General features: G+C 59.9%; 1 protein-coding gene across 1 annotated transcript; it reads right to left on the bottom strand.

Annotated features, from left to right (window-relative positions):
- Window positions 1-2,309: 2,309 nt before the first annotated feature.
- LOC101800948 (tumor necrosis factor ligand superfamily member 10) lies at window positions 2,310-8,003 on the bottom strand. Its single transcript, XM_038184553.2, has 5 exons — window positions 7,706-8,003; window positions 5,665-5,811; window positions 5,329-5,362; window positions 4,703-4,810; window positions 2,310-4,333 (listed from the first exon to the last, which is right to left on the bottom strand). The coding sequence occupies exons 1-5, from the start codon at window positions 7,943-7,945 to the stop codon at window positions 3,891-3,893; spliced, it is 972 nt and encodes a 323-aa protein (XP_038040481.2). The 5' UTR covers window positions 7,946-8,003; the 3' UTR covers window positions 2,310-3,890.
- Window positions 8,004-8,648: the final 645 nt, after the last annotated feature.

Below are 8,648 nucleotides of genomic sequence, written 5' to 3'. Positions count from 1 at the left end.
TTGTGCAAATGAGATCACAACCTGGAGAAAGGCACAAGCCGAGTTCTTCCTCCAGGCAGCCTTTGAGATGAAGACATTCAGTTTCTGAGAATGGCTGCGCGTGTGGCCGTCGGGTTGACCTTGCCCAGCCACCAGGCCTTTCAATTAAAATCAAACTTAAAAAAATTGGTTTTAAAAAATGGTTTTAATTTGGGAAACTTCAAACCATTGCCCTTCTCTACAGCGCTGGTGCAGGCAGCTGGGCCCCAGATTTCTTCCCCGGGTTGTTCCCTGCAGCACTAGCAGTGCCTGCCCTCCCTCTGTTTGTCCTGGCGGCAGGGCTCGGTGTCCTTGCTGATAATGGGGTCATCTTGTGTCTGCAGCTGGTGAAATCCCAGGGCTGACACAGAACACCCCCCTTCGTGAGGCAGAGAGGGGTTTCTGGTGATGGTTGCTGCAGTTTTACGTGACTGCAATGCCTGGAATGGAGGCTGGAGCACCTGTAAGATGCTGCTGCTGCTTTTCCAGAGAAACCAGGAGCAGCTGGAGCACACACCTGCTCCCTGAGCTGTCTGGGAGCCAGCAAAGGAAGAGGTCTGTACCTGGGGTGTCAGAGGTGCAGTTGTCAGCAGGTCTGGTGCTGGGGGCTGCTTGCAAGCCTCTCACCCCACGGCTGGGCCCTGTGAAGCACACACAGACCAGGGGGGCTGGAAAAGCTGCAGAGCTGCCAGAGGTGTTGCAGTGCCTTGACAGGACAGTCCCGGGCCAGAGCCCTGATGCTTTTGTAGTTCGTCTTCTATAAAAAAAAAAACCTCTGCCCACAAATCATCTCCCTCACAGGAAAGTGGAGCTGGGCACGGGGCCTGACTCTCCCAGGTCATGCACCAGGGTGGTTTACCTGGGATGCCGTGGGCTCCTGGCTGCTCCTCCACGCTGGGGGAAAGCTAAACTGTGTTTCAATGAAAACCTTTGCACCGCCTGCTCCGTTTCCTGCAGCTCTGAGTTGTCTGGTTGAGCTCTGAGCTCCCCCAGCTGTTGCCAAAGGCAGCTCAGGGGCTGAGGCCACAGGAGCCCAGCTGAGCTCGGTGCTCTTGGAAGAGCCCTGGGGGTCCGATTCCTGGCGCTGGTCACCAAGGCAGCCCAGAAAACAAGAGGGAAGATATAAAATAAAGAATAAAGTACCATTTAAGTGGTACTTCTTGAGGGAAGGGTTTTGCAATAGCACCAGAAGCCAGCTGGTCTGTAAGCGTGCAGCGAGGGCTGGCGCGGTTGGGGATCTTTGCTAAAACAGGATTGCGTGTGACACAGCTGTGCTGCAGGCTCCGCTGCTTTGTTTGTGTTGGGCAAGAGCAAAACATGACGGTCAGAGACGAGCACGCTTCGTGGCCGAGCCTTTTCCATCTGTGAGGCCATGGGAAACCCTCCGGAGAGGGGCTGAAGCAAGGCTCTGCAGCACAGCAGGGATGACACAGAAATGCCAGCGAGGGGAATGCAGGGGGTGCTGGCATGGAGCAGGGTGCTGTGTGGGGGCAGCCAAGGATGGAGACAGAGAAGGCTCAGGCTGGAAAGCTGTGGGATGGGCAGCAGGAACAAAGAGCAACTCCTGCCTAGCTTCAGCGTGGAGGGGAACAAGCCCAGCTCAGCGCCCTGGGGCTTGGCTCTGGTTTGGCTGAGCTGTCCCAGGTCCCAGCAGCCTTGGGCTGGGCTTGGCAACCCCAAAGCAGAGAGAGGAGCAGCACAAGGACTCCCACTACCCCAGAAAACTGGGAGGTAGCCCATGAGACACCGGCCTCCTGCTACTAGTGGGCGAGAGCTGATGGGAGCAGTTGGTTTCCTGCATGGCATGCCCAAGCATTTCCTCTCCCAGCACCGTGGGGGAGAGCTGCAGTTGGCTCAGGATGGTGCGGAGGAACGGGGTGAAGGCTGAGCGCCCCAGGTGGGCTCAGCTAGCGTGCACCCCCCCATGGGGGGCAGAAGCAAGGGTGCATCTCTCTGGGAAAGCCTCAGGCATTCCCAGGGGAGTGGCAGCAGCTGCCCTGGCACAACCTTGGCCTGGGCTGCGGAGCCGTTGGAGAGATTAGGGATGCAAGATGGGACAGGACCAACAACTGCCTGCAGCGTTCACTGGGGTCTGCCTGCAGCTCTCGGGGATGGAGCTGCTGGAAACCACGCACGCCTGCTCCCCAGGGCAGCCTTGGCACTCACAGCTCTGCCTTGATACCCGACTGACTCTGTCATCAACCTGTCAAGTTTGGGCAGCACCGTGGCTGTTCAGGGGTATAGGGCTGGTTACGCAGGGCGAACCTGATGCAGAGGTGCAAGACCAGTGCTGGAGTACAGGATTTATTTAAACAGGCACCGAGACCCCCACCCCAGAGCTGTGCTGGCAGCAGGGGTACTTGCATCCTTTGTGGGAGTCTGTGCCGCTGGCCTGTCCGTGCAGAACAACTTGCACGCCAACAGTCTTAATATGATACAGAGTACACAAGTAATTACAAAAGTGGGCTGCGTCCACCCCAGTGCCCAAGCCAGCTCTATCATGCTCTGCTTCAACACGTCTTTTGTGTCCGTCACATCCTGGGGGTTTAACAACGGGGGTTTGGTCTTGTCCGTGCTCGGCTCCATGCTGCTGCTGCCTGGGCTCAAGCATGGCCTGAGCTGAAATTGTGGAGGGTAACAACCGTGAAGGCTCATGGTGTGAGCAGGAGAGCAGCTGTGCTGGCCCAACAGGGCTGGGAGGAACAAAACCCAAAGGTCAGAAGCACCTTGGCTTGGCACTGTCCGTCTGAGCTGCACCGTGTCCCGCAGGCTGGACCAGCTCATTTGCAGCACAGCTTAGCATCAGGGGGCTGGGCACCCCTCTGTGCAGCACGCTGCTCTCACACAAGGCTCATGGGGAGCTGCCCCAGGCCAGGCTGTTCCCAAGGAGCAGCTGATCTGGGGGTTCAGCATCTCCTCAGCACTGTCAGGGGTTTGGGTGGGCCACGAAGAAGCACCTGAGGGGGTCTGCGGGTGCTGGTGCTTGTGCCAGCTGCTGAGGACCAGGCCAGGGGGCCAGGGGCTGAAGCTCCCCCAGCTTTCTGCTCTTCTGACGGGCTTCCCTGGGCTCCTGGTGGTGTGGCACTCTCGGTGTGATGCATTCACATCTATTTGGAGGTGGAGAGAAGATGCTGAGCAAGACGTGCTGTGCCCTGGGCTCTGTGGATGCGGTGCCATTGAGGACATCTAATCCACCGAGGCAAGGTGCGCGTCTCTGCCACGTGCCTGGGTGTGGTTGTTTGTGCTGCTAATTAGTCCAGCTCTGTGCCCTGCTCTTTGGCTCCTCAGAAACTGATAGCTGGCACTGGCCCAGGTTGCTAACTAACCTGAAATGAAACTCCTTTGCTGCTTTCTGGAAGTGGGTGCTGGAGCTGCCCTGTGCCTTCAGGCTGTCAGGGCGGCGGGCAGCCCCGGAGCAGTGCTCACCGTCCCGCTGCTCTCTGCTAATCCTGACTTCTGCCCCAAACGCCTCCAGCTCAGGGTCCCGGAGCCTCGCAGCCTGGTTTGCTGGGCCTGCCTGTGCCAAACGTGGATGCAGAGTTGCAGGGGGTTGGTTGTCCTTCCACAGGGAGAACCGGTCTCACATTTGTGGCTGTGACCCTGTGCCTCTGCTCTGTGGAGGGTCGGGGGGGTGGTTACAAGGTACACTGGTGGTGTGGCTCTTGCAGTCTCACCCAGCTCCAGCAGACACGCAGGGTACGACGCTGCGCCAGGCTCCCCGGCCATGTGGCTGCTGTCCCATACAAGTGAAGGCAACGGGACCAGGAGGGGCTCTCCATTCAGCAGCAGCTCAAATAATAGCTGCTGCCCTGGGCCGCACAGAAGAGTCGACACGGCAAGGGCACAGGGGAGGCGTGAGGATGAGGAGGCAGTCACAGGTCGAGCCGGAAGGCCCCGAAATAGCTGGCTGCTGCGTCGTTGTAATCAATAGCCAGCGAGGAGACCGAGACAAAGAGCTCATCGCCGGCCTTGAGGTCAAACAGTCCCCCCTGGTAGAGAGCGTGGAGGCCGTAGTCTGCCTCGGGTGCCCAGCACTTGGTGCCAACCCCTTTGAGCAGGAGGATGGGCTGGCTGTAGGACGTCTTCCAGTTGATGCACTGCACGAGCTGGGGGCCGGAGAGGCGGGTGCTGGCCCCCTCGCTGGGGTAGCGAAAGTAAATCTGGGAGTAGACGTAGTACTTGCCCGCCTGGTTGACCCGCAGCCGGCCGTCCCGGTAGGTGATGTTCTGCAGGTGGGAGTGGATGGTGCCGTCCTCCCAGCGAGCGATGGCGTGGCGGCAGGACTGGGAGAGGTTCCCGAAGCGCTTGGAGATCCCTGGGGAGAAGGAAGGGTCAGCAAGGGGAGGGCACTGCGCTGGGAAGCATCCTCCAGGGGCAGGAGGAAGGGACGGGACGGCCCTTTCACTCTCCCAGGGTCGTGCAGCTTGGAGTGGGGGTAAAGAGTGTGGCCTCGGACCGGAGACCCATGCAATTTGCTCAAGGTGATCCTGCTTGGCAGGGGGGTTGGACCAGGTGATTTTTCAGAGGTCCCTTCCAACCTCTGCCATTCTGGAGAGGAGAAACCTCTCCCCATCTGCCACCAAGTGCAACCTCCCACGCTGAGCCCCCTGCCCTTCGGGTGAGCTCTCCTCCCCGTTCCCATCCTGGAAACTCTCCAGTGCCCTGCTTGCCATCCCCAACTCACCATCCAGGGCCAGGCTCTGCGGGCGGAGGGTAAGATGTGCTGAGGGTTTGCCAGGCGTTTTGGGAGGAACCTGTCCCTCCGAGGTATTGAAGTAGCTCTTCTGTGCCTCTGCGAGAAAAGAGACAAAGGGCTATAGAGGCCAGAGTGCATGGGGACCCCCAGACCCATGCCACCAGAGCATGTCCTTAGCGACCAGAAAGACCTGGGCAGGACTATGCCTCGCTGACCCTACAAAGAGGGTGTTTACTTGGGGATGGAAATATCTGGTCAATTATTATCTCGCATTCTGTGCTGCCCCTTTGGTAGACAGGCTCCCCAGGCTCCAACCAGCCCCAGCTGCCCCTCCAACCCATGCTGAGGGATGTGAGCCCCTTCCCTGCCCCGTGGGACAGTCTGTGCCTCCCGTCCCACCCCAGCTCACAGCCGTGGGGCTGTGCCTGGTGGAGTTTGCCCCGGAGCAGCCCAGCCTGCTGGCAGCCCTGGCCACAAGCTGAGCAGTGCACGCGTGGGCTGTGGCTCCCTCTGCCCAGCTGCACTTTGGGTGCGAGCAAACAGATCCTTGCTTGGTAGCACCAGGGAGCGGAGCCCCATCCCCTGCCCCAGGTGCTCAGCCAGGACGAACTCACCCTTCACGCTCCTGTGGGCCATGTTCTCCGTCACCTGAACCATTAGAGAAGAAAAAGAGCCCCATGGTTTAAAGGTTTTAAAGGTGCAAAAGACATTCCCTGCTCCCCAGCTCCTCGCATCTTTTCCATTTTTCACACTGTGCCTTTGGACCCTACCAGCTCCTCGATGCAGAGAGCTGCAGAGGGCCTGGCGTGCAGCTGCACTGCTCTGATCCCACTGAAATCAAGCCTCTGCCACCCCCTCGTGAGACGGATGGGGAAACTGAAGCAGGGAGGCAAGCAGGAGCCCTCCTGTGGTGTGTCCCACCTTCCCCAACCCCATGGGCCCATGCTCACCACGGCCACGTAGGCTTTGATGGTGTTGGCCAGCTTGAGGCAAGACTGGTCGCTGATCAGCTCCTCCAGGTTGGAGCCCTCCTGCTGCTGGTTGATGAGCTGCAGGCACCTCAGCTCCTCCAGGCTCCCTTGTGACTGGGCTTTGAGCTGGAACAGAAACACCCAGACATCCACGGATTGCACAGAGCAGGCGAAGGCAGTGTGTGTGAGTGTGACTTGGCTGGTGGATGCAGAGGAGATTCCCCTGGAGGGGATGTGTATGGGTTCAACTGCCTGGCTCCTGCAGTGTCAGGGGTTCTCACGCACCTTCCCCCTTGCAGGGCTGAGCTGTACTGGCTGGAGGCCGAGCACTCAGCCCAGGCAGGTCTCAAAAACTTTCCTAGTCTGCTAGCTTGTGGTTTGGGATGGGAAGCCTTCCTTCCGTACGATGTGAGCTGCTGCATGGTGAGCTGTGCCTTGCCAGCTGGCTCGCTTCTGACCCCGGTGTCCCAGTGGGGTGAGCTCGGCCGGCTGCTTGGTTGCTGTTCTGCTGTATAGGGTGTGGGAAAACCAAGGCACAGCTGGGACAACTGCCCTGAAATCAGCGTGCCAGGAGCCAGGAACGAACACAAGCACCTTGCCCATCCCACCTTTATCACCTTGGCCTGTCCCAGATCAGGACACAGGGCTTGGCCTCGATGTCAGTGTCACCAGCACCCTGTGCTTCCCGAGGGTCCCTGCCTGCTCTAAGCCCTGCAGCTCCCACCAGACCGCTGCCTGCCCCTTGACTGGGATCAGCAGAGGCTCTGGTACCAGCAGAAAAGCTATGTGAAATGAGACAAAAAGTCCTTTTTTTTCTCCTATTGGGCGGGCTGGATTTGCCCTGGAGCGCCGTGTTTCAGAGGTGGGCTGCAGTGATGAACACAGAGGAAGTGGTGTGGTGGCTCGTTCAGCTGGATGACTGCAAAAGGGTGAGCGTAGCCCGAGCAGTTTCGCCTCGTGTGGATTTGGCCAGCCAGGCTGCAGTCGTGCAGAGACGTGCCTGTCTGAGTGGGTGGATGCACAGCGCCTGCTGAGGAAGTCAAGCTCCAAGCAGTGGGGCTGCTCACACGGAGCTCCACAACACGAGCATGACCACGGGCACCGCAGCCACACGCTTTTTATCCCTCTGCCCCACTAACAGCTGCCTGGCCCCCACTGCGATGCTAATTGCCTCGAGGCTGCCCGTGCCACCAGCACTTCTCAATTTGGAGGGCAGCCGCTCTGCCCGCCTTGTCTGGCTCCCCTCCTGGGAAGCACGCACAGGGTAAGGCTTTAAATTAAGTGAAAAGCAGGAGAGAAAATTCTGTAAAACTGGGGGAGGGGGGTGGCAGGGGGAGGACCCGGTGTATGTGTGTGCACTGGGGTGAGGACAGGCTGCCCGGGTTGTTCAGAGACCCCAAATGTGCTGAGCTCTGATTGCCTACACCTAGCACCGATCCCGTGCAGGGACCTGCTGAATAGCCTCCAAATTCATCCGAAAAGGTAAATTCAAGTGGCAATCTTCCTTCATACATTCCCTGAGGCTCTGTCTGCCCCACATTTCCGTCCTCTCACTGCTGCTTTTCATGTAAATCCTTCCCAGTGGGTGCCGCATGGGATCCAGGCACGGAAACAAAGCCTGGAGGGGAGTCTGCTCCGGAGGATGCTGGACGGGGCACCAGACAGGCTGTCCTCCTGCATCCACGGGCAGGACTTTTCCCAATTTCTCCCTTTTTGCTACCAGGATCAGGTTGTTGCAGCAAGGCCAGCACCCGTGCGATGGTGACGGGGGCCCTGAAGCTCTTGGGACTGGTGGTCTCCAGCAGGCAGCAGTGGGGCAGGGTCACACCTGGTGGTTACGTGCTGGGACCGATCTCCTACCAGCTCCTAAAGAGGCTTTAGCAGCCCTGCAGGGTGCTGAGCCCCCTTCCCAGGCTCGGGGTGCCCCCTCCCTGCCTCCCTGGGTGGGCTCCTGCCCCCAGCCCGGCTCCGCCACGAACCCCGAGCCCCCTCCCGAGCTTCGTCCCGGCGGTGGGCTCACCTTGGAGATGGCCATGGTGAAGTAGACGAAGAGGCCGGTGGTGGAGGCGATCTGCAGGGCGACGATGGCCATGACGGCCACGCTGCCCCACAGCGGCCCGCAGCACCGCCGCCTCCGCCGCTTCCCCCCCCCTTCCCAGCGGGGGTCTCCGCCGGGGCCGTCCCCCAGCATGAGGGCCTCGGAGCCGCCACCGGCAGCGGAAAGCCCGTAGGGCCCGGGCCGGGGCTGCTGAGGGGCCATGGCCCGGCCGCCGCCGTGCTCTGAGGGGAAGGGAGCGGCGGCGGGGCGGGCACGGGGCGGGCCCCGCCGGGGGTGGGCCCGGGGCCGTCGGGGGAGCGCTGAGGAGAAGCAGTCCCGGGTCGGGGTGCTGGGCTGGCAGAGGGGAAAGGGTGTTTGGATGAAGCAGAGGAGAGCTTTGGCTTTCTCTCTTCTAAGGATGAGGCATGGGGAAGCCGTGGCCTGTCACCCAGCCCCAGCAGGCAGCTGTGGTAGCACCCAGTGGTGTGCTGGGGGCAAATCTGTGGTTTAGGGTGAAACAGGGCCTGACTGGGAGCGAGAGGCTGGACCCTGGTGAAACCCACGATGGGAGAAGCTGCCCCGTGGCCCATCGCCCTCCCAAGTCTTCATGTCACAGCCACCCTCGGCAGGGACACAGTGGCTCATTTTTCTAGCACTCTCACACGATGAATGGCATTTTTTTTCCTTAAAGAAAAGAACTTGGCCCACTCCTCACCCTGCCTGCCAGAAGTGGCACTGTCTTTTCCACTGAATCCTGCAAACGCTGTCTTTCTGCAGACACATTTCCAGCAGGGAAGCCCCGGTGGGCCACATGCTGCTGGTCAGGATTCAGGGAGAGGGAGCTCTTCACAAGTAGGATCTCATTGAAAGGAAAGGAGCAGTTCCAGCAGCTCTTCTTACCAGACATTGTGGCTGCCCTGATCCC

This window comes from Anas platyrhynchos, chromosome 10 (assembly GCF_047663525.1).
Source record: "Anas platyrhynchos isolate ZD024472 breed Pekin duck chromosome 10, IASCAAS_PekinDuck_T2T, whole genome shotgun sequence".
Lineage (NCBI taxonomy): Eukaryota > Metazoa > Chordata > Aves > Anseriformes > Anatidae > Anas > Anas platyrhynchos.
The sequence above is the reverse complement of the archived record's forward strand: the minus strand, read 5'-3'. Positions and strand labels throughout refer to the sequence as shown.